General features: G+C 39.4%; 1 protein-coding gene across 3 annotated transcripts in view; it reads right to left on the minus strand.

Annotated features, from left to right (window-relative positions):
• Positions 1-26,749, minus strand: part of VWA8 (von Willebrand factor A domain containing 8) — a 366,788-nt gene that overhangs the window by 310,050 nt on the left and 29,989 nt on the right. For 2 of the 3 annotated variants that reach the window (XM_023748236.1, XM_006083505.3), the window contains exons 3-6: positions 22,615-22,745; positions 17,350-17,460; positions 10,409-10,576; positions 3,782-3,946 (exon numbers count right to left, since the gene is read on the minus strand). In XM_023748236.1, the coding sequence (XP_023604004.1) occupies positions 3,782-3,946; positions 10,409-10,576; positions 17,350-17,460; positions 22,615-22,745 (575 nt within the window). Of the gene's footprint in view, positions 1-3,781; positions 3,947-10,408; positions 10,577-17,349; positions 17,461-22,614; positions 22,746-22,856; positions 23,362-26,749 lie in introns of those variants that run through there. The other variant, XM_023748240.1, reaches the window with a different exon arrangement.

The raw sequence follows: 26,749 nt of genomic DNA on the forward strand, positions 1-26,749 counted from the left end.
GCCCAAGCACTGCGCAGAGCCATTTGCCGATCACCTCAGGCAAAGGCTGGACTAGCGCCTCCCCAGAGGACTGAAGTTTTCCACACAGCTGATTCCTATAGCCAGTCGGCCTGGTGGTCAAATCCCTCTAGTGTTAACTACAACAATTAAGGCTTGGCTAGAACAAGACTGCGCACAAAGACCACAAGGGGGTGCACCAAGAAAGCATAAAAGATGCGGAGACAAAAAAACATGACAGAAATGGAGGATATGGAGCTAAGAATCGCAATTTTGAGGGCTTGCAAAAAACTTGTGGAGAGCCTCACGAAAACTAATGAGACCCTCGATGCTACGATAAAGAAATTAGAAAGTAAGCATACACGGACTGAAATAAAGAATATTATACCCAATAGCAGACCAGAGGAGCACAAGAATCAAACCAAAGATTTGACAAAAAACACCCAACTGGAAAAGCAAAATGAAAAAAGAATCCGAAAGTGTGAAGATAGTGTAAGGAGCCTCTGGGACAGTTTCAAGCGGAATAATATCAGAATTATTGGGGTGCCAGAAGATGAGAGACAGCAAGATTTTGAAAACCTATTTCAAGAAATAATGGCAGAAAACTTCCCCCACCTGGTGAAAGAAATGGACTTACAGGTCCAAGAAGCGCAGAGAACCCCAAACAAAAGGAATCCAAAGAGGACCACACCAAGACACATCATAATTAAAATGCCAAGAGCAAAAGACAAAGAGAGAATCTTAAAAGCAGCAAGAGAAAGAGACTCAATTACCTACAAGGGAATACCCATACGACTGTCAGCTGATTTCTCAACAGAAACTTTGCAGGCCAGAAGGGAATGGCAAGAAATATTCAAAGTGCTGAATACCAAGAACCTACAACCAAGATTACTTTATCCAGCAAAGCTATCATTCAGAATTGAAGGTCAGATAAAGAGCTTCACAGACAAGGAAAAGCTAAAGGAGTTCATCACCACTAAACCAGTATTATACGAAATGCTGAAAGGTATCCTTTAAGAAGAGGAAGAAGAAAAAGGTAAAGATACAAATTGTGAACAACAAACAAGCATCTATCAACAAGTGAATCTAAGAATCAAGTGAATAAATAATCTGATGTACAGAATGAACTGGTGATTATAATGAATCAGAGACATAGAAAGGGAATGGACTGACTATTCTTGGGGGGGAAAGGGGAATGTGAGATTCGGGAAGAGACTGGACAAAAATCGTGCACCTATGGATGAGGACAGTGGGTGGGGAGTGAGGGCGGAGGGTGGGGCGGGAACTGGAAGGAGGGGAGTTATGGGGGGGGGAGGAACAAATGTAATCTGAACAATAAAAATTTAATAAAAAAAAAAATCACATAATCATATCAATTGATGCAGAAAAGGCATTTGACAAAATCTAACACACTTTCCAGATAAAAACTCTCAGCAAAGTGGGACTAGAGGTATCAGACCTCAACATAATAAAAATCTTATATGACAAACCTACAGCCAAAATCATACTCAATGGGTAAAATCTAAAACCATTCCCCCTAAGAACAGGAACAAGACAGGGATGCCCACTTTCACCACTCCTGTTCAACATAGTACTAGAAATGCTAGCCATAGTGATTAGACAAGAAGAAATAAATGGCATCCAAACTGGAAAATAAGGAGTGAAATTATTCACAGATGACATGATATTGTACATAGAAAACCCAAAAGACTCCATCAAAAAAATAACAGAACTAATAAATGAATTTGGCAATGTAGCAGGATACTAAGTTAACACCCAGAAATCTATGGCTTTTGTATACACCAATAAAGAACTCACAGAAAGAGAAACTAAAAAAACAACCCACTTACCACTGCAATACAAAAATTAAGATACCTAGGAATAAATTTAACCAAGGAGGTCAAGGACCTGTACTCGGAAAAATACAGGATGCTGAAAAAAGAGATAGAGGAAGAAATAAACAAATGGAAGAATATACCGTGTTCATGAATTGGTAGAATCAACATCATTAAAAAGTCCATACTACTCAAAGCAAGCTATAGATTCAATGCAATCCCCATTAAAATACCAATGGCATATTTTACAGACCTAGAACAAACTCTCCAAAAATTCATTTGGAATTTAAAAAGAACCCAAATAGCTGTAGCAATACTGAGAAAGAAGAACAAAGTAGGAGGAATAACAATAACAGATATTAATCTATATTACAAAGCCACTGTTCTCAAAATTGCCTGGTACTGGCACAAGAACAGACATATAGACCAATGGAACAAAACAGAGAACCCAGAAATCGACCCAAACCATTACGCTCAATTAATATTTGACAAAGGAGGTAAGAGCATACAATAGAGTCAAGACAGTCTCTTCAATAAATGGTGTTGGGAAAATTGGACAGATAACATGCTAAAAAATGAAACTAGATCACCAACTTACACCATACACAAAAATAAACTCAAAATAGATAAAGGACTTAAATGTAAGATGAGAAACCATAAAAATCTTAGAAGAATCCATAGGCAACAAAATATCAGACATATGTCGTAGCAATATCTTTACCCATACAGCTCCTAGGACAATGTAAACTAGGCAAAAAAAATAAACAAATGGGACTATATCAAAATAAAAAGCGGCATAAAAATAAAAAGCTTCTGCACAGCAGAAGAAACCATCAACAAAACAAGAAAGCCCACTGCATGAGAGAACATATTTGCCAATGTTATCTCCAATAAGGGTCTAATCTCCAAAATTTATAGGGAACTCATACAACTTAACAAAAGGAAGATAATTCAATAAGAAAATGGGCAAAGGATCTAAATAGACACTTTTTGAAAGAGGACATTCAGAAGGCCAAGAGACATATGGAAACATGCTCAATGTCACTAATCATTTGAGAGAGGCAAATCAAAATGACAATGCGGTACCATCTCACACCTATCAGAATGGCTATCATCAACAAATCAACAAACGACAAGTGCTGGAGAGGATGTGGAGAAAAAGGAACCCTCATGCACTGCTGGTGGGAATGGAGACTAGTGCAGCCACTGTGGAAGACAGTATGGAGTTTCCTCAAAAAATTAAAAATGGAACTCCCATTTGACCCAGTAATCCCACTTCTAGGAATATATCCCAAGAGATCAGAAACACTAATCAGAAAGGATACATTCACCCCTATGTTCATAGCAGCACAATTTACAATAGCTAAGATTTGGAAACAGCCTAAGTCCCATCAGCAGATGAGTGGATTAAAAAAACTCTAGTACATCATCTACATAATGGAATACTACACTGCTGTAAAAAAGAAAGAAGTCTTACCATTCACAATAGAATGGATGAATATAGAGTATTGTGCTAAGCAAAATAAGCTAGTTGGAGAAAGATAAATATCACATGATCTCATCATTTGTGGAATATAATGAACAATATATACTGATGAGCAAAAAGAGACCCAGAGACAGAGAAGCATGGAACAGACTGTCAAACCTCAGAGGGAAGGTGGGGGGGAAGTGTAAGAGATCAACCAAAGGGCTTGTATGGATGCATATAAGCATAACCAATGGCCACAGACACTAGGGGGATGAGGGCATGTGCTGGGGGGTGGGATTGGCAGGGGAGGAGTCAATGGGGGTAAAGGAGACATATGTAATACTTCTTCACCCTATATCCTTTTTCCTTACCATTAGCTAGTGAGAAGGACATCTACAAACATAGTAACATTTCCATAGTAAGTGAATTTATTACGAATAGAAAAACTATTTAAAAAATAAATTATCCTGTTCATACTTACCTTGAAGGGTAGATAATAAATATCTCTGGCTTGAAATCGAGAACGAAGAGGGGGGTCTAATGGATTCCCAGAGTACCTAGGCACTGGCAAGCCCAAAGCAATCACTCGGAAATTTTCACTAACTCGAACAATCTTCCACGCATCCAGTTCTTCTTTGGTATGATCCTTAAAGAGTATGAGATCAAAAATTACATCATAACTAATACAGATTACAACTGGAAGAGCTTCTAGGCTAAGAAATTTGGGCCCTGACTACTGAGTAACCTATTTGAGAAAACTCTCAAAGTCAAACTGCCAAGGAAGGAAGCAAAGTGAAAGGAGGATCATGATGCCAAGGAAGGCTCACAATATGAAGACTGGTGTTGAAAGGAGAGGCAGTGAACATATCGAGGAACAAAGGAGATGTGGGTCAGTTTCTGAGTCCAATGCAGTCACACAGAGTAACAGAGTTACGAGGGTAAGGACAACGTACCGGTTAAGACCAGAGGATGTAAAAAGGTAGACCCAGAGAGCAGAGCCTGCCCATGGGCCTTAAACAGATAATTATGTCTATGGGTATATTTCTACCAAGGTAGAATAATAGTCATAACTAACATGTATTGAAAACTTACTACGTGGTAAGCACTTTCCATGAATTTTTCTCATTTAACTTTCACCAGAATCTAAACAGTCATTTAATTGCTTTTTATGAGTGAACCAACTGCTGTTCAGAGGAGTTATATAACTTTCCCCTGGTCCTGCAACTAGTGTATGGTGGAGTTGAGAGACTGGAAACAGTGCAGGTTTTAGATTTCTAAATCCTGGCTCTAGTGCACTCTCTGAGCCTCAGCTTTCTCACCTATAAAGTGGGAATAATATCACCAACATTATTATGGCTTTATGAAAATTAAATGTGATTATATATGTAAAAGCAACTGGTCCATAGCAGGCACCTATTAAATGCCATTCCTTACATCTGCCTGACTTTATCAATAGCTCTTCACTGTGCTCTGCTGTTGAAACAATGGAGCTTAAAAAGTTGATATGAATGTGACCCACATGACAGTGTAGAAACTCTTAACATGACTCTCAAGGCCTTTCCTGGCCAGATTCATGTCTGATTCTCCCAGACTTGGCAACCACTTCACACCCATCCCCTCGGCCTGCCTTCCGTGACTCTGTGCTTGTGCCCATCTCATAACTGTGGCTCTTTAGACACATCATGCTGCTTCACCAATACTGCTCCACTTGTTTGGAACACTCTTTCCACTTTGCACAGCCTAAACACAAGTATTATTCAAAGCTAAGCACAAAAAATATCTTTAAAATGGGACCCTTTCTCATCCCCTCCTTCCATCAGAACCACTTTCATACCCCTCCACTATGTCCTATGCAAGCGTCTATCATCATACATTTGTGCACTGACTGCTGTACATGATTTTCTCTTGCTGGATCCAAGGACTTATTACCTCTAGCACATAGCAGGACAAATGTCTGTTGATTGACTGCATGAAATAATTAAAAAATATAATGAGCCCTAACTAGTTTGGCTCAGTGGATAGAGCATCGGCCTGCGGACTGAAGGGCATGTACCTTGTCCGATTCCGGTCAAGAGCATGTACCTTGGTTGCAGGCACATCCCCAGTAGGGGGTGTGCAGGAGGCGGCTGATCGATGTTTCTCTCTCATCAATGTTTCTAACTCTCTATCCCTCTCCCTTCCTCTCTGTGAAAAATCAATAAAATATATATTTTAAAAAAATAAAAAAAACATAATGAACAATTGTTTCTAGCATTACCAAAACCATGACCCTACATTTAATTAATAGGACTAACACTAACACTATGTCATATGCACTCAAAAACAAGAATCTGGATATAACCCTGTCTGAGAAACCAAGAGTATAATTTTCAGAGAGCTAAATATTTCTATTTTCCACTTATCTGAAAATTATAATCGGAATATAAATAAAATTTATATAAGCCAACTGTATCTGTTTCTATAATAACATTCTACTATAATCACCTCTATGAAATCATTAACATTTTGAGATATTCTAATTTAGTATATTGAATCTAGCTAGAAATATATGGGACTTCAGTTATGGTGTTCAAATCATTTTAACGTGGTGGTGTTTTGTGAAAAGATCTTGCCTATATTCTGTGAGGTTCCCATGAGACAGATTCTATGAATACAGAAATTATACTTACCAATAAAAATTATGTATTTATACTGACGATTACATTGGAAAAAAATGTAGTATATCCTTCTCATTTAATAATAATAAGCACTCCTTGTAAACTAAAACCTGCTTGACCCCATACCCCAAATTCCTATCCAAAGTAATATGTTCAATAACTTTGCACAAAATTCTACTACACGAACAAATAATATACTGAAGTTCTTATTATGAAGTAACTCATATACTTAAAAGAATGATTCAATAATCTAAGTATTCTTTTTCAAATAATTTACTAAAAACTAGTAGCCCGGTGCACAAAAATTTGTGCACTGGGGGGAGGGGGGGAGTCCCTCAGTTATTAAACATTTATCGGCACAACACTGACCACATTGGTGGTGGTGGTGGTCTTGTCAGAATGTGTTATATTATGCAGATGAAAAATCTATTTAAACAGATTTGATGTAGATATTTTCAAAGATGGAAGAATTGTCCCTGTCAACTATTTTAGTTGATTCATATCTTCACTAATTGTCATCATTGCAAAGTTTTCAGTCCCCATATGGATGCGCTGGTCCCCATATGGATGCGCTGTCCCTGTCCTTTGTAGCCTTTGTTACCTTAAGGACTCTAGTTTTCCATTTATATGTTTAAGTACCAACCTTACTGGCTTAAAAATGTAAGCTTTTAACACTGCTCTCTCTGCTCCATATCCTTCTGATGAAAAGTGGAGTTGGGTTGCAGCACAGGAGAGAAATTCAGAAGGGGAATATTGAAGTAATGACTGCAGTAGGAGAAGAGGGAACCTATTTCCCTGGCCACAGGCACTGGCGCCCTGGACCACAGGGCTGGCAGCTTCTCTGGGTGGCTGCAGCCTGGGACCTCGGGCGGGTGGCTTGTCCATCTCCTGGGCTGCAGCCAGCCGTAGGCGCTGGCGCCTGGACCAAAGGTGGGCGGCTTCTTCTTCTGGCGGCTTCTTCTTCTTCTGTGTTTCCAGGGAGGGCAGTCAGTTATGTGTATATGTGTGTGCATGCAAACATAGGCGTGTACACGTGTGTATGTGGAAATCTGCTGGGCAAGTCAAAACCATAGAAGAGTTGCTCCCTATCTCTTGTATCTTCCAGAGATATCCCCCACTTTTTTATTCTATCACTACTGGAGAGTCAGTATTTGCAGCCAGCCAGCCAGTGACTCTCTCAGTGTCTATTTCTGACTTCTTCTTTCCCTGTCTGTCTTCCAACCCCTAATCATATTTCCACCTGGATGCATCATTTTTACTCCCAATATGCTGTATAGAGAAGGAGTCAGGATGCTGTCTTCCCATGAATAGTACTCAGTAACAAACCAATTGCATTTTAGTTGGGCAATGCCCCTACCCACCCTTCAAATCCCTTCCACCATGCATTTCTGTTTCCCTTTTTGTTTGTTGGATTGTTCTGCTGCACCTTCTCCTCACCCCACCATCCTTGGATTGTAATGTAAAATTCTTTTATCATGTCAAGAAATTATTAAAAATACAGGTACTTTGAGAAAAAAAATACAGGTACTTCTCCGAACACCGGCCTGCAGGGGCAGGGAAGTTGCCCCGCCCAGCTTCTCTGATCACCAGCCGGGGGGCGGGCAAAGGTGGCCCCAGTTCTCCAATCACGGGCCAGGGGGCAGGGCAAAGGTGGCCCCCAGGGCTGCCTTTGCCCTGCCACCCAGCTCTTGCCTGCCACCTGGGTTTCCGATCACCGTCAGCGGCAGGCGGCTTCTTCAGTCCTTCCCTTTTCCCCTCCCAGCATTGCGCCTACATATGCAAATTAACCACCATCTTTGTTGGCGGTTAACCGCCATCTTTTTTGGCAGTTAATTTGCATATCTCCCTGATTAGCCAATGGGAAGCGTAGCGAAGGTACGGGCAATTACCATGTTTGTCTATTATTAGATAGGATTAGAAAGTCTCTAAAGAGAAAATGTTCTGTATCATATCTATCTACTTTTAAAATAAATATAAATTATTATTCTTTATTTGTAATATATAAATTGATAAAATAAGATTTTTTAAAAATAAGCCCTAACCGGTTTGGCTCAGTGGATAGAGCGTCGGCCTGCGGACTCAAGGGTCCCAGGTTTGATTCCGGTCAAGGGCATGTGCCTTGGCTGCAGGCACATCCCCGGTGGGGGGCGTGTGGGAGGCAGCTGATCGATGTTTCTCTCTCATCGATGTTTCTAACTCTCTGTCCCTCTCCCTTCCTCTCTGTAAAAAATCAATAAAATATATTTTAAAAATAATAATAATAATAAACTGGCTTTCATTTAAATAAATTAACTATAACAATATGAACGACTGATTTTAACTTTTCTTACTGATTAAATCCTCAAGTACTGCCCTGGCTGGTGTGGCTCAATTGGTTGGAGCATCGTCCCATACACCAAAAGTGGATTTGATTCCTGATCAGGGCACGTGCAGGAGGCAGCATATTGATGTTTCTCTCTTACATCAATGTCTCTCTCTCTCTCTTCCTCTGTTCCTCTCTTTAAAAAAATCAATAAAAATAATAAATTATCAAGTATCCCTTTATTATTATACTAGTATGGTACCATCTCTAGATACAGAAAAAAGAAAACAACTATACTGCACAATGAAAACACCAGCTAGGAAACAGTAAAGAAACAAGAGTACTGAAAGGGTTGCCAAACAGGTTTCCAAGAAAACAGACTCATACAGTGGAATCAGAAAGAGATGCTCCAGGTCCTAGCAGTCATGGGCATCAGTTCCATCAGACCCTCTGGTATCATCTATTATTTGATGCCTAGGTTGTTTGGGGCTTGTATTAGCTCCCTGGGAGCAGGATCAAAAAGAAGCCTAAGACACAGATCCTGCTCTTGAGCAATTTGTAACCAACTTGGGGTAATAAGATTAACACATTTGTATCTCTACAGAACAGGTGCGAGAGAGACTAAATCCTAGAGTGCAGAGGCAGAGCAATCAGTCCCTTGGGACCTGGTTAGCCAGAGAGCTGGAGTGTGGTACGGCTGAAGATGAACGAACAGGGCTGTCTTCTTGTCCTTTTGTGGCACTACACGAACCCCTTCTCCAAAGTCTTTGAAGCCCCACATTCTCTTGTGGCTCTCTTTATACACACTTGTATCACAGCCTTTAAAGATTTTATTTCACTTACTCATCCATCTAACAAACAGTTTTTGAGCACCTACCTGGTGCCAGGCATTGCCCTGAGAGTTGAGATAACATCAGTGACAAAAACCCCTCCCCTTCTGAAAGTCAGAATCTAATAAAGGGAAGCAGAGAATGAACTAAAAACATAATAAGTAAAGCACATAGAATGCTAGACTTTATGGGGGGAAAATAGAGTGGGGTAAGGGAGTATGGGGATAGAGGGCACATTATAGTTTTAAATAGAGGGTGAGGGCAGGCTTCATTGATAATCTATCTATATATATAAAAGCCTAAGCAACTGGCCGACAGGTAGCTTTGATGCGCACTGACCACCAAGGGACAGACGTTCAATGCAGAAGCAGAAATCACAGGCATGGAAACATGGAACGGACTGATGGATCTCATAAGGAAGGGGGGAGAGGGGGAGGGCGGGAAGAGATTAACCAAAGATCTTATATGCATACTAGAGGCCCAGTGCACGGATTCGTGCACCAGTGGGGTCCCTCAGCCTGGCCTGCAGAGATCGGGCCAAAACCAGCTCCCAACATCCCCTGAGGGGTCCTGGATTGCAGAAGGGCACAGGCCAGGCTGAGGGACCCCACTAGTGCACGAATCCATGCACTGGGCCTCTAGTATAATATAATATTTAAGCAAAGACTTGAAGGAGGTATAGAAGTAAGCTGGACAGATATATGGGAGAAAACCATTCCAAAAGAGTCAAGTACTTGTGCAAAGCAACTATCAGGTAGGGGAATGCCCATCTGACATGTTTAAGGTGTAGTAAAGGGAATTCTAGCAGGGCCAGGGTATCTTTTAAATATCTACTAATTTCTGTCAATATCTACTTGACTTTGTGCTTCCTGAGGCCAAGAACTGAACTTTTTTCAGCTTTGTATTCCCACCACTGTCTAAAAGCCATTAGGCTTTTAGTAAATAGTTGTTGAGAGATGGAAAAAGGAAGACAGGAAAGGAGAAGGAAAGGGAAGAATAATTAAAAGGAGAAAGAAAGAGAAAGGGAAAGGAAAGAAAAAAGGAAAGGAAGGAGGAGGGAGGAAAAGAGGGAGGAAGGGAAAAAGAAAGTTATTAGATTGGCAAGATAAAGTAAAAATCTTGGAGATTTTCTAAAATGGCCAGCAAATATTAGAAGAGTCTTGTAAAACTGCAGACTCATGACCTGACTTAAGCAATTTGCCACAGATATGGGCCCCTGAATATGTGTCCTCATTCTGATACAGTTGTGTCTTACACAACAATGGCACTACCCACAGCTCAGCAGTTAAGACAGAGTAGCTGAATTTTTCTTTTCTTACCTTGAGAAGTTTGTCATAACGCTCTGCAGACATTAGGAAGCGTCCATCTTCAAGCTGCATCTCCCTGTTTTCCAGCAAGTTGTTCAAAACAGGCAAAACATTCCTCTCCGCCTTTTCCAAGCCTTCCAAAACGAGAGTTCTGCCTTCTGTGGCTGCACGAACTGCACACTATTTCCAAGAAACAAAAACAATATGAAAATATAGAAGATAGCAGAGCATGGCCTAATTTTACTTGTAATGCAAATTATACTTGTGGTTCTTACAGGGACTGGAAATCAGGAAAGCTGGGTTCCAGTTCTTGATTTTGCTTTATCTGCCTAAATGACCTTGGGCAAGTGATTTTTGTCTCGTTAGGCCTGTTTCCTCCATTTGTAAAATGAAGAGATTAAAATAAACGATCTCTAAGGTTCCTTTCAGTTGTAACACTTCAGATAACACCCAATGAAATAGAAAACTCAGAACTCTCTTTGAATTGGTAACATAACTAAACAAGGAAACAGAGTCCTTAACTAGAGAAGGGAAATGAAGATACAATCTGTCCTATCCATCCCACAAGCTTCTTGGGAGGATCAAATAAGCAAGGTGAGAACACATGGAGACTGTCAGGTTTTAAACAAGAGTCGCGTTAAAATGAATTCAGGTTTATCCTAATGTTCAATGCTGCCAAAATTTCAAACTTACCAAAAATTTCTAGTGAAATCTTTTAAAAAAAGAAGGGAGCGGTGCATAGATATTTTATGTGATCATTTCTCAAAGCAGAAATTAGATCAACCATAAGGATCCTTTCCTGCCCTTCCAACTACAGAATTTCCAGAGACCTAGTTTTCTCAGAGAAATCAGAAAAAAACACAGCAAGATCCTTCTGGACAAATCATCTCATACAACAGGTTTAACAACCCAACACGTGGACACAACGCATTTCAAGATAAAAGCAGCTGCATGACCTAAAATAAAAAACTGTCTAAGCTCCTGTCCTAGATTTGCTTCTGATTTGATAGAAGACCTTAGGCAAACAATTATTCTGGAGGTCTGTGTCCTCATTTCCTAAATGAGAATATCCTCAAGGGGTAGTGTACACTATGAATCAAAGCAGTAGTGGAAAAAATGTTAAAGCTATCAAACCCATTAAAAGATACATTATTATTAACATAGACATGATTTTGTCCCTAAAGAAAAGGGCACTGACTCTGAACACACACAAAGCTCATTTGGGTCCTGAAGGAACTGGCAAAAAGTGGACAACACGTCGGACTTCTAGCACAAATAGTCCCAAGACTCGGCCCAAGTGCTGAGTCTGGACAGTAGGACAGTAGCATGTTTGAATGACTCCAATAGGCTAATGGCACCCAAAGTATAAAACCCTTAACCACTTCAAAATCAGACATGGAGGCCAAAGAAGGAGAGGTGCTAGATGAGCTATCTTTACTGGGACGGGCTTCCCAGTTAGAGACAGTCACTCAATCTAGAAATAGCTTGCCACGCCAAGTTGCATTTCCTGAAGGTGAAGAGCAAGATGCAGTCAGTGGCGCCTTCAGGATGGGCAGGAAGGCCAGCAGTCCACAGCCCAGGTCAAAGGCCAGTCCCGCCCCCCTTCCCAGGCTGCAGTGCTCAGTGCTAGTGCCTCCTTGCTGGTGAGAAATGGGAATGTCCACTTAGAAGCATCACATGACTGTGCATCTGCTGTAGCTGCAGCAGTTTGCATGATGAACTTGGTATGCAGGCCTTACGTAATCTTGGTGATAGAAACTTTAATGCAGCAGATAATGGGTAAAAGTGATTGCAATTCTTTCTTGAGATAGCATTTTTGATAGGATTTGCCCTTTGTTTAAGGAACATTTGACGTTTGTTTTTCCCTTTTCTGTTTCAATGGTTATTCTATATTTTCTTTTGAGCATGTCTATTATTAATAGGTAGTTAAAAGGATTAATAAATGCTCATGTGAATGGTTTGGGCAGTTCTGTTATTCCTTGGCATTATTTGTTCCACGTGAGAAAATGTTGATTTAAAAAATTATTTTGATTAATCCTTAATTTCTTTGAATTCTCTGAATGTGCTGCACGAAAGGCAAAATTGCTTACTAATGGTCTGTTACTATAGGATCTTTCTTTTAGTTACTGTATTTTTCACTTACATGTTCATCACCTGACTCTGAGGACTTTATAGCTCTATAGTAATAACAAGTAATAACTTCATAACTTTTTAATAAATATGTTATTAAATAGTTAATTCTCAAAGGGGTTGTATAGTTTAGAGCTTTAATAATGAATATCCACTCAAATACCAGTTTCGTGCCTTAATGACAGTATTTTATAATACTTTGGTTTTTATTTCTCTGTACAATTTCTCTTTCTTGTGCTCAGAATGCAGGTTAATAACAATTTAAATAAAAATAATGAAATTCTTATTATTAAAAAGTACACATTTGAAAAGAAAAATAAAATATATATAGACATGATTTAATGAAAATAAGATTCCAAAGAGCTTCAAATTACTCAAAGGGGCTACAGCATAATACCTTCAGGAAGCCAAAGAAAAAATTTTAAAAATTTACATTCCAATTTTTTTATTTTAAAATATTAAAATATCAATGACTTAGGTTAGTCACTTTACCTCTCTGGGTCTCCATTTCTTTCTAAAGCTACTCTATGGTACACTTTTCATTGATTATGGTGAAGATTAAAAAAGATAACCTGTGGCACACCGTAAGCCTTTTAAAAAGGATTGGCTGTTATTATTATGAATACTATTACCCTTGTAGTCATTGTCATCATTTTTTCAGGGAAGTAGCATAATATGGTAAAAATAAAAAAGCTAAACTCTAAAACTGGACAAATTCCACCTCTGCTATTTATCAGTTGTATGGCCATGGCCCTCTAAGGCTCTGTTACTTCACCTATAAACTGAGGAAGTCACCTCCTTCCTAAGGATGTTTTGAGAATTAAATGCACCTACCACAGCTGAGGTCTCCTCAATAGAAGTTATGTTTATGTTCCTTGATTTTTGTAAATGAATTATACAACTCTGCCAAACAGTTAACATAATATGAGTAGAAAAGAATTGGCCTGTGCAAGATGGCAACATGGTAAGGAGCCAAGGCCTGAGTTACTAACACAGAGGCCACAGTAAACACAGGCAGATTTTCTCCAGTTGTGCAAGTGACAATTAGAACCTATTAGCCCAGTGGTTCTCAACCTTCTGGCCCTTTAAATACAGTTCCTCATGTTGTGACCCAACCATAAAATTATTTTCGTTGCTACTTCATAACTGTAATGTTGCTACTGTGATGAATCGTAATGTAAGTATCTGATATGCGGGATGGTCTTAGGCAACCCCTGTGAAAGGGTCGTTCGACCGCCAAAGGGGTCGCAACCCACAGGTTGAGAACAGCTGTATTAGACAATGTGGCTGCAAAGGATCTGATGCAAGTACCAGAATGCAGCCACTCTAAAGAGCCTGCTTCTGCAGGAGATGGTTTCCAAATTCCAAGTACTTAATTTATGAATGAACTTCTGGAAGACTACTTTGTAGTTTTCACAGTGGTTACATGTGGAAAGTGGCTTCATAAATGAGATAAAGTTTATAATATAAAGTTTATCTCATTCATAAATGAGATAAAGTTTATAATATAAAATTTCCCCCTACTTGCTAAAATAAATAAAAGAAATTTAGACAAGATAAAAATATTTTCTGATCAATAACATGAGTATTCAATTTATTATAAAGAGTTGCTTTTGAGGACCTGTAATATTTAAACAGTGCCTTTAAAAAGTGAATCCTCATTTTTTCTATTAGTAAGAGAAAAATCAAGAATAATCCAAAACAGAATACACTGTAATATCAGATAATTATTTAAAGTGCATCTTTACACTTAATGTTAACTATGTATATTGTACATCATGGAAATTCACAGTATTGTGTCAAACAAATTAACAAGATACAAATGTGAAAAGAGTTCCTAGCTAAAAAAGTTAAAGAAAATCATTTGAACTTCCCATCCTGGCTTTCTACTCCCAGAATTAACTTGAGGATAAAGAGTGGTTCCTCACAGTCAGACATAAACCTAAATGTCGTTTATTTGTAGCTTAGCTAATTTGTATTGATTTATATTTGAGTATCCAAGCAATTGTATATTGACTTAAAGTCCTTTCTTTAGAGTCACATGGCAATAAACAGAATAAATGACTATAAGGGCAATAAGTAAAGTAAGAAAATAATGAGGACAATAATCGATTTTTAAGAGATTAGAATATTGATTTGGGCTTTTTCAGGTTATTTTCTCTTCTGAGGCAAATAAAAATCTCTCATTTCTCCATTGTGTCTTAATATCAGCCCTAAATTTTCATATTTCTGGTCCTTAACCAATTCTTCCAATTCTTCAATGTATAATCTGCTTATCAAAGTAATTACATTAAAATATTTAAATTAACTTCATATCAACAAGTGGATAAGTTATAGCAAATATTTACATAGATAAACATGGTGTAAATTTGTTTTATATTCTGTAAATTATTTATCAGTACCGCTCTCCTTTTCCTTATCCACTCAATTCATCGATATCTTATAGAAGCAATAGTCAATAAACATAAAAATATTCAACCTGGTTAGTAATTTTTAATACAAATTAAAGCCTATCAATTTGGCAAAGTACATACATGGAAATACTCAGTACTAACATTTTTCCTTTTGTAATTAATAGTAATCTATGCAACATGTGAATATTCTGGTCTCAAAAATTTTTTTCACTCAGTAGTTTTTTATAATTATACTTTTTTAAATTATAGAGTAATTGGGTGCTCATGTGATAGCTTCAAATTTAACACTTGGGTTGCGGGAAACGAGTTAAGTCGGCTCGCGTGAATTGCGCGTACTCCGCGGGAGCCGTCTTAAACTCGGTTCATAAAGATTTGCGGTGGAGTGCGGGAAACGTGTAAACTCGGGCCGATTGTAACTGCGTATTACCAAATATTTCATTTCAATCGAACCCATACTTCAAAAGATATAGGCATTTTAACGCGCCATCTTATATTTTGGCGGGAAATTCACCCGACACCGTAGTATTAAAGAACCATGAAAGTTCCTTCCTCACCCCACCACAGATGTCCAATCACATTTCCACAGAGGTAAGCTGTTAGCTGATTCTTCTGTTTCCTTCTGGAAATTTCCAAAGTATACACAAGCACTTATAGATTCACTAGAGGCCCGTTGCATGAATTCGTGCACGGGGGGTGAGGGAGAAGGGGGAACTTCAGGAGGTTGGCTGCCGGCCCCAAGGAGGGAGCTGGCCCTCGGTCCCCCTGGGAAAGGGGCCGTGTCCACCACCACCCACTCCCAGTTCCCCATCCCAGCCTGGGCCCGAAGGCCCTGGCAGGGTCAGGACAGTCGCCGGGCCAGGCGTGGAAGGAACAGACGCCAGACGAAGACACCACCATCAGCGCCCCACCACATGATTCCCTGCCTCCCTCCCTCCTCCTTCCCTCACCATCACACTGCCACCGCAGCGGGCAGGCGGCCCCTGGGGAAGGGAGAGCATGGGAGCTAGACAAACCTTTCTGTCAAGGGCTGACTTTCAATAGATCACAGAGAGAGAGCTGCTCTGCTACGTTAGAAACCCCGACCCAGAAGCAGGTCTCTACGAATGGCTTAGCACCAGGGGCCAATGGGGGCCGGCCAGCCAAGGGGAGGGGCCGCAGGAGTTTGGCTGTGGGAACGCACTGACCTCCAGGAGGCAGCTCCTGCATTGAGCATCTGCCCCCTGGTGGTCAGTGCATATCATAACAACTGATTGACCAGTCATTCTGGTTGTTCCGGTCATTTGGTCATAACAGTCGCTTAGGCTTTTATATATAGAGATTTTTTCATTTTTATCACAAATGGAATATTATATACACTGTCTTGCAACTTAATTTTTTTCATTTACATACTTGTCTTCTTTTCTATCACCACAAAGATATTCATCTCATTCTTTTTAATGGCTACAGAGAACTCTACTTACCACTTTTTATTTACCTCCTAAATGTACATCATTATAATTTCATTTATACTTTTATATGATATCAAACAATACCATAATAAACATCCTTGTATATATAACTTTGCATGCTTGTGTGAATAACAATTAAAAGAAAAATTGCTAGAAACATAACTGCTGGTCAAAATGTATTCTTTACATAGATAGTGATTGTTAAATTTTCTTTCAAATTGTATAAATTTATGACCTCATCAACAGCAATGCTCTTTCCTCAGCCTTTTTTCCTCATCAACAATTAAATTCTTTAATCTTTGCCTATCTGAGAGAGGGAAGAAAAATAGCAGCTCACAGGGGGGCGGGGGGGAGGTTGGGGGGTAATGGGGGGATGAGGACACATTTGTAATACCTTAACCAATAAAGAAATTTAAAAAAAATAGCAGCTCACTATTGTTTTAATTTTTATTTTTAGAAATAAAATGGTCAAGCATCTTGTCACAAATGTGTTGAACGTTTAAAAAATTTTCTCTATGAACTGCTCATTTAAAATCTCTGTCCTTTTTTCTCTAGGTATTTTAACAAAGAACAATATTTAGTATTTGAAACAATAATTTGAAGAAATATATAACAAGCTTCACTATAATATTAATAAAATGTTATTTTAGTTGGTAATATGTACCTAAGAAGCCCCCCAAAAAAGTAGAAAGTAATTGAAAATTAAGAAAATGGCATAATGATCTTTAGCCAACATTTTAGAACCATTAATTTTATCTGTGGTTTCTTATTTAGTATGAAACCAAGAAGGCATTTCCAAGAACAGAAACTAAAAAATATCGAGATCAAACCTATCTAGAGAGAGTACAGTACAAGCTATCTTTCACTACTCCATGAGCTACCACTCTCTTTCTACTTTAAAAATCAATTCCGTATAGTCCTGGAGTAAACAGTCATGTGTTACAGCGTGATCAGAACTTGCCTGATCGATGTAAAAGGCCGTGCCTGCACGGATCTCTCGACGCTGTTTGAGATCAGTTTCCGTGGTGTCTCTTGACAAGGCAATGTATTCGACTTCCCGTTTGGTCAGCTCCTGCAGAGCAGAGAGTGAAATTGTTCCAAAATAAAATCAAATTTCCAACATATGCTTTGAAGCTGACAATGCCACTGCCCTAGAGAAGTGAATTTAAGGGTAATTCTGGATTAAAATCTTTTGAGTCTCAGCTTTGAGAAAAATGCAATAAATTGAGCATTAATCAAAACATGAAGAATTCTACTTTTACTGCACCCCATAATTTACCACTTAATAATTATTTACAATTTAAGCAATAATAATCAAAATTAGATCTTATAAAACTTAATGTCTCCTATAGAATTCTTTTTAAATGTCATGAGTAATAATTTGGCTACTTGGTTCTCCCAATGATAGCCATTTCTACAAGTAATGTTCATCTTCTTTTTAAGGATGATTTAAATTAATTAATTAATTCCATGAGCCAATGTTTACCAATTGTATACATTATGTTAGGTATTTTACCATGTGTGAAAATAAGATATATACCAACAGTCAGAAGAGAGAGATACATACACAGGTATTCAGAAAGGAAAAAAAAAGAGATAAAAGGATGAAAAGGAGAGGAAGGGAAGCAAGAAAAGGTAGAGGAGGAGGAGGGAAAAAAGAATTATTTTACCCCCCAAAAAATCCCATATGATTTGAAAGGGAAACCATCTAGAATCCATTTCTTTTAGAATAATTTATCCATTTCAAAAGTTATTTTAACCTACATGGAATATCTATGAACAAAATTTTTTTAACATTATCTTTGGTTTTACATTGAATTGAAAACAATTACATTATCCAATTAAATAAGGCATACAAGATGTTTTTACTAAAAAGGGAAAACTAATTTATTGGAGTATAAAGAAAAAAGTTGAATGAGCATGCTATTAATGGTCCTTAATCACAAGCTCATTCAACTTATTTCTTTATATAGTACTCCAGTAAATTACTTATTTTTCCAGAAAAGGGATTTTTTTCTCCACCTTATCTCCGTGTGATGGTGATAAAAATATATTGTTTTTAATTTGTTTTCTTGAAATGTGCCAGTTGCAATGTGCCCATAAATTTAAGTATAAATGGAAAGAAGGAAAAATTTTTAAATAGAGAAAACACACATCATAGCAGTGATTTTTAAAAATAAGAATAAATTGCTTATTTTAAGCACACAATTTGCAAGTAAAGTAGCAAATTCTTTTTAGCAGATACCCACTTCTTGTTTATGAAACCCTGTCATTCACATTGCTTGACAAAGTGATGCATGCCTTTTATCACTAAACTAGAGGCCCGGTGCACGGATTCATACACTGGTGTGGTCCCTCGGCCAGGCCTGTGAGGATCGGGCGGAAACGGGCTCTCCAACATCCCCCGAGGGGTCCCGAACTGCAAGAAGGCAGTTCTCAGATGACGCATCCCAGAATCAGCTCCCTCCTCTCTGGTTCCAGGTGTGTCAACCGCAGCTGCTAATTCACTGCCGCTCAGGAGCTCCTGCATAGAGCATCTGCCCCCTGGTGGTCAGTGCGCATAACAGCTACCAGTTGGCCAGTCTAATGGTTGGCCAGTAGCTTAGGCTTTTATATATATACTAGAGGCCTGGTGCACAAAAATTTGTGCACTCGGGGGGGGGGGGGGAAGGGGTCCCTCAGCCCGTCCTGTGCCCTCTCGCAGTCTGGGACCCCTCGGGAGATAATGACCTGCTGGCTTAGGCCTGCTCCCGGGTGGCAGAGGGCAGGCCCAATCCCTAGGTGCAGCCCCTGGTCGGGCTCAGAGCAGGGCTGATTGGGGAGTTGGGGCGCTGCCCCCTGTCATGCACAGAAGCAGGGCGGATCGGGAGGTTTCGATGCCACCCCTAGTCACGCTCAGGGTAGGGCCGATTGGGGGGTTGGGGCACCGCCCCCTGTCACACTCAAGGCAGGGTCGATAGGGAAGTTGCGGCACCACCCCGTCACGCACAGAGCAGTGCCGATCAGGGGGTTGGGGGGCTGCTCCCTGTCACACACAGAGCAGGGCCGATCAGGGGGTTGAGGAGCTCCCCCCTGTCACACACAGAGCAGGGCCAATCAGGGGGTTGAGGAGCTCCCCCCTGTCACGCACAGAGCAGGGCCTATCAGGGGGTTGAGGAGCTCCCCCCATCACTCACGGAGTAGGGCCAATAGGGGAGTTGGGGCACCGCCCCCTGTCACACACAGAGCCGCAGGGCGATCAGGGGGTTGGGGCGCTGGCCCCTGTCATGCACAGAGCAGGGCCCATCAGGGGGGTTGGGCTCCGTACCCTGTCACACACAGAGCAGGGCCGATCAGGGCGTTGAGGAGCTCCCCCCGTCACTCACAGAGTAGGGTCGATAGGGGAGTTGGGGCACCTTCCCCTGTCACTCACGGAGTAGGGCCAATAGGGGAGTTGGGGCACCGCCTCCGGTCACACACAGAGCTGCAGGGCGATCAGGGGGTTGGGGAGCTCCCCCCTATCAGGCACAGAGCAGGGCTGATCAGGGGGTTGGGGCACCTTCCCCTGTCACACACAGAGCAGGGTCAATCAGGGGGTTGGGGCGCCGCACCCTGTCACACACAGAGCCGCAGGGCGAATCAGAGGGTTGGGGAGCTCCCCCCTATCAGGCACAGAGCAGGGCTGATCAGGGGGTTGGAGCGCCTTCCCCTGTCACACACAGAGCCGCAGGGCGGATCAGGGGGGTTTGGGCGCTGCCCCTTGTCACGCTGATCCCGGTGCCGGGAGCTCTCGCGGCTCCGCTGATCCCGGTGGCTGGGAGCATATTACCCTTTTACTATATAGGATGAGAGGCGCTGGTTCATGGGTGGGGGCCGGCTGGTTTGCCCTGAAGGGTGTCCTGGATCAGGGTGGGGGTCCCCACTGGGGTGCCTGGCCAGCCTGGGTTAGGGGCTGGTGGCTGTTTGCAGCTGGTCACACCCCCTTCAGGGTGGGGGTCCGACTGGGGTGCCTGGCCAGTCTGGGTGAGGGGCTGAGGTCTGTTTTCAGGCTGGCGGGTGACTGAAGCTCCCAACCGTTCCTTTTTTTCTTTTTTTTTTTATTCTGGGCCAGCTTTAGCTCTGAGGCTTGGCTCCAGCTCTGAGGCCTCGGCTGCTGAAAGCAGGGTATCTGGTTTGTTTTAGTTCTATAATCGAAACACTGTTTCAACTCCAGCTCTGAGATCCCGGCTGGCTGAAAGCAGGTTTCTGGGGTTTTGTTTAGCTTCTATATTTGTAACAATGTTTCAAACTGCAAGCTCAGAGGCCGGCAGCGGCAGGCGGGGAACGTTGGCTTCCTCCGTCACTGAAGCAAGCAAGCCTCATGTTCGCTTCAAGCTGCCTGGCTGCCGGCCGCCATCTTGGCTGGCAGTTAATTTGCATATCGCCCTGATTAGCCAATGGGAAGGGTAGCGGAGGTACGGCTAATTACCATGTTTCTCTTTTATTAGATAGGAGGATATATAGATTGTACCACCATAATACCCTGAACTGCCACATCAAGGATATGCGCAGTCTTAACAGCTTCCTAGGACTCTGCATCAGCCAAAACGAGCACACAATCTCCCCAGCTGCTGCTGCACAGAAGCAGTCTGAGCGAGCTCAGAAACAGCACCCGAGCAGCAGGTAGAGGAGGCGGCAGTGGTCTGCTGAGTGTTTTTAACTATCTATAGAACCGCTTTTATATGACGTAAATATAAACATGACTATCAGATTATTTCTACTTAATTTCTCATTGATTCGGCAGGCTTGGCCCAAAATTTCTGCTTTTATAGACCTCCTTTTCTGTGGCTATTACTAAATTACGCATAGTACCCACTGCAGAGTTTGCGAGGCAGCTTAGCCTGGTAAGTTTTCTTAGGTGCATTTCCACATCCTAAAGCTGCCTCAGATCTATTTCACAATTTAAAGTTTATTTTGTTTTAACATAAAGACATCACCCTTATAAACTTATGTTGCATTTTTAACCAAGAAGACTCCTAAAATCTCCTACCCCTTCTCATTCCACATTCCTTCCAAACAAGCTTCCAAGTCTTGCCAGAATCAAAACAAAGTGAGATATTGTAGTCTTTGAAATTAGCCAGGTGGAAAGTGCACATCTTAAAATGAAAGAGGTTCTAGAATTTGAATTCTCGGTAGCTGGCTCTGCATTCTTAAATAAGACAGATTTGCCTTGTATATTAATAAAGTGAGGATAGGGATACAATGCATACAATGGCACATTATACCTCACAAACTGGTTCTAGGAACAAAAGATATGAGATGTATGGGCTAGAGGTACTTAGGTTCTGAATTGCTCATTGTATTATCATTCCTGTCCTACATGATTTTGTGAGCAACAAAATAATTTCACCAGTGACATAAAAGAGTACACAAAGTATATTTCAACAGCATATTAATGAATTAATATCAAGAACACAAGGAAAATTTAAGAAAGATTTTTCTCTTATCCTAAAAAGTATATTCAGAGCAAAGCAACTTCATTTGATAACATTCTTCCTCAAATCACTACAATAATACCTATTAATGGAGACAAAATAGAAAGAAGTCTTGTAATATTTTTTATTTTGGGTTGAAAATTGAGTACTTCAACTCACTTCACAATGTGCTTATAGAACTGCAAACATTTAAAAGGATAACGTGTCAGAAAGGGGAAATAATATGAGATTTGAAGTGGAGCTCCATCATTTCCTAGCTGAAGAGAGCTTGAGCGAGTAATTTAATGAACTTGTTTTCTCATCTACTTAAAGAAAAAAAGAGAGCATATAACACATGAGATAGTCTACAAACCCTAGGCTCTCTTTCTAAAGACCATATAATATCAAAAAGTCAAGAGAATTATTTGGCCTTTTAAAATGTGGATCTGAGATAAGAGAATGTTCCCTAAGTATTATAAAACTAAGTTTTGTTTTGTAATCTCAGAGTTGCTGATTTTATCTGCTATTCATTGACAGAATTTGTATTTCCTTTCCACTGGAAGTGGAGAACTTTCTAGTTACAACAAAAATTTGCTAAAGCTATGAAAGTAATACACTTGCTTTGCAAATAACTTATTCCAAACTATTTATAAACAAATCAGCCTCCAACATTAACAATTTTTTTCAGTAATGACTAATCCTCATATTTTTATAAATTCTTAATCTTAATTAATTTTTCAACATAACTTATCAATGTTAAGACCCTTAGGAATGCACAAGAATTGACTGCTCACCAGGTACTGCATAGCAACAGAGCGTCGAAGAGGCCCAGGAGGTCCTATTAGAAAGACATCCTGCCCCAGGAGATCCTTCTGCATTATCCATCTTAGATGCTGAATTACAGATTGAGCCAGAGAGTCTGAAACTTTAAAGGGAGGGGAGAGGGAATATAAAGTGAAATGCAGATCAAACTACTACATATAATATAAACCTCCAAGCAATCAATGAAAATTGTATATTATATTAAATTACATACACACATGCATAAACACATCCATTGATACAGACACCTGGTGAATTTTCACACTGTTTTACAATAAAAACATCATTATCAATATTAAAACAGGACAAAGTTTATGATATCACAAAGAGGTACATAACACTTAAAAGCTTATAAGAACATTTGAACACTCATCTGTAAGTGTCACTAAAGGAATGAAAGTGATTTTCAAGTATGATATAAAGAATAGTATCTTATTTATCTCAGTTTTATTGTCCACCCCTTTTGTTCTAAAAGGGGATATGATAAAATCATCCCAGACAATTAATGATTATTGTAGTCTTTTAAAATTTAAGAAAACTATATTATAACTTAGTTGGCAATGAGATGTGAGATCTCAAACTTCACAGTTAAAAAGTTTTATGAAGACTTAAATGCCTTCTTTAGAAATTGTCTATTCTTCTATACCAACTCTTTTGGGAATAGAAGATTACTCCATTCGATGCCCTTCTAAGTCTACTATTAAATCACCCATAAATCTGCTCATCTTCTGCCTAAGCATTTTCTGAAATGTTTGAGTTAATACAATTAATTTGTGTTTGCTCATTTGTAAATCACCCAGTGAACCAGTAGGTGCATTCCTAGGTATATAAGAAAAACTCTCACTCCTGTACATTAGGGGACACATAAAATACTCATAGCAATGTTATTCAAAATAAAATTGGAGGCAGGAGATGGAAAAAACACACACAATGGAATGTTATATAATGACAAAAACAGAATAAACTACCACTACTTCGAACAATATGTTTAACTCTTAAAAGGTATAATATTGAGTGAAGAAATTAATTCTCAGAATAAATCACATTTGGTACTATTTTGATAAAACTCAATAAACTAGCAAATTGAATTCATTATAAATATACACATATACAATAAATCAGTACTTGAAAAAGCAAAAATACAATAAATGATAAATTCAGGAAAATGGTTATCTGGGTATGGAACCAGATTCTCATAGTTTCAATGGTATTGGTAATATTTTTCCTTCTTTTACTGCCCCTCATCGGGATGTCACAACATATAATATGTAAGGATACAGACCTGAACTGAACTGCTCAAATCCCAGTTCTATTTACTAGCTATGTAACCTCACTCAGCTATTTAAACCCTCTGTGCTCAGTTTCTCCAACTGTATAATGGAGATGATAAATGTACTGAGTTATAAAGTTGTTATGAAGATTAAATCAGCATTTAGAAATGTCTGGTAATATAGTAACTACCATATAAGCATTTGTTAAATGCTCATTACCCTTTGTCCACAGGTGATAAGTGCATAAACCAGGAGTTAGACCTACACTGTTTTAGTCCAAAGCTTGCATTCCAGCCATATGTCTAATTGCCCTTCCAAAATCTTTTTAACGGGCTCTCCCTTCAGGTCCAATATTTTCCCTATAAGTGTGGACCTCACCTGGCTCCATTAAATTTAGTAGACTTGCTTTTCTGGACATTAAGACTATTTCTTGGATTTTGCTGATCCAATAGCATATTTAACTCCTTTTATTAAAATTTTAAATTCATTCTGTTGTTTACATTATGTTATCAAAGAACCCACTTCTCCAAAAAAAACTTAAAAATCCCATTTCCACTTATATTTTAGTATAGTGTATTTTGTCAAAGAAAATATTTGTCAGGAAATTACATTAAACCACTGAGAGAAAGCATTACGTACTGCTGTGTGGTGTCTGTGGTGTATTTTACATTAATGCTTGAAACTAGCTGTATTTTTAGTATAGCCTCAAGAAGGCATGAGTCATACTTAAAAGCATTCCAGAAATAGAAACAAGATGTAAGACTGTACATTAGGAACATCTGCAAAACAAACTGCCAAACTGCCATGCATAACCTAATATAAACACAGCCCAGTGCATGAGAGAAATCCCCAACCTCAATGTTTTCAGGCACAAGAAGCTACCTTCTAGGAGTCCACATAGTAATAAAATTATGTCATAATAATACCAGAGAGCTTGATCCTATATTCTATAATTTCCTTCTCTATGTAAGAATAAAACATCTGGTTCATGTTGAGGTAACTGCCTTATTCAATTCCTAGCCAATACTTATTTCAAAAAAAAAAAAATGTACTATTTTTGCCCAGGCATATTCAAGGACTTTAAAATAATTCTACAAAAGGTACATAAATTATAATTTTCTCCCTCCACAGACTCAAATTTGTGAGATATATACATAAATTAAAATTTCAGAAAATTATGCATAGTTCAAATTCTGTTATAACAAATCCTTCAAAACTAGTGAGGTTTTCTTACTGTCCCAAGAGACAACATAATATACCATAATGGAAAGAAAAAGTCTTTGAAGCCAAACAGACCAAGTTGTGATTTCTCATTCTGTCCTTTACCAATATTCTTGGACAAATATTCTGAATCTTCTGGGTCTAAGGTTCCTAATTTTCAAAAGACAGGGAATAATACTTACTGAGCATGGTTATTGTGAGGATCAGTAAAGCCCCTCATCCAGCCCTTCAGTCAGTAAGAACCAAGTATGGAAGGGGATTAAAGAGACTGATCATACCAAGAGATAACAAGAATATGGAAGAACTATAACTCTTTCTCATTACTGGTAGAAATATAGAATAATACAACCACTTTGGAAAACAGAATGACAGTTCCTTAAAGTTTAATACTTACCACGAGATATAGCCATTCACTACTAGCTATTTACACACACAAAGAGAAAGCATATGTGCATACAAAGAATTGTACATGAAGGTTCAGATCAGCTTTATTTCAAGATCCTCAAAATGGTAACAATAAACTCTATCAACAGGTGAATTAATAAACAAATTTCAATATTTCCATACCATGGAATACTACTCAGCAAAAATGGAATGAACTATTAAGACATATAACATGGAAGACTCTCAAAAAAAGTATGCTGAGTGATAGGAATGAGGAAAAAAAGGAAATATATTGTATGATTCCACTTATATAAAATTTTTAAAAATCCAAATAAATCTATAAGCAGATAAATGATTCCCAGAGAATATAGGAACTAGGTATATTATAAGGGGTACAAGTAAACTTTGGGGGAGTAATGAATTTATGTAATCAGTATTTTTATTATAGTAATGTTTCATGATTATATACATACTAGAGGCCCAGTGCACAAAATTTGTGCACTGGGGGATGAGGGGGTTGTCCCTCAACCCAGCCTGCACCCTCTCCAATCTGGGACCCCTCGAGGGGATCGGGCCTGTGGGATCGGGCCTAAACCGGCAGTCAGACATCCCTCTCACAATCCAGGACTGCTGGCTCCCAATCGCTCACCTGCCTGCATGATTGCCCCCTAACCACACCCCTGCCAGCCTGATCGACGCCTAACTGCTCCCCTGCCGGCCCGATTGCCCCCAACTGCCCTCCCCTGCCAGCCCGGTCGCCCCCAACTGCCCTCCCCTGCCAGCCCAGTTGCCCCTAACTGCCCTCCCCTGCAGGCTTGGTCACCCCCAACTGCCCTCCCCTGCCGGCCATCTTGTGTGAGAGTGTGACGGTCAATTTGCATATTACCTCTTTATTATATAGGATGCCAAAATTTGGGAAATTTTACACTTTAAAGATATGAAATTTATTATATGTAATTTATATTTAGTCACACTGTTAAAAATATTATAATAGTGAATTAAAATTTAACAATGTTTATTATTTGGCTTATGAATGATTGTGTTTTATCCTTTGTGATTTTTAATGTTTTACAAGTTTTCTATATTAACTGTTTTATTCTTGTAATAGGAACAAAGGTTTTTTTAAAAAACTGTATTGCAAAATAATAATAGCCATACTGGAAGTAGGGGAGAACTGTGATAGAGAAAGTAGCAATATAATAGGTGACATATATTAGAATATTTTGACTGA

The sequence above is a fragment of the Myotis lucifugus genome, unplaced genomic scaffold (genome assembly GCF_000147115.1).
Source record: "Myotis lucifugus unplaced genomic scaffold, Myoluc2.0 scaffold_7, whole genome shotgun sequence".
Classification (NCBI taxonomy): domain Eukaryota; kingdom Metazoa; phylum Chordata; class Mammalia; order Chiroptera; family Vespertilionidae; genus Myotis; species Myotis lucifugus.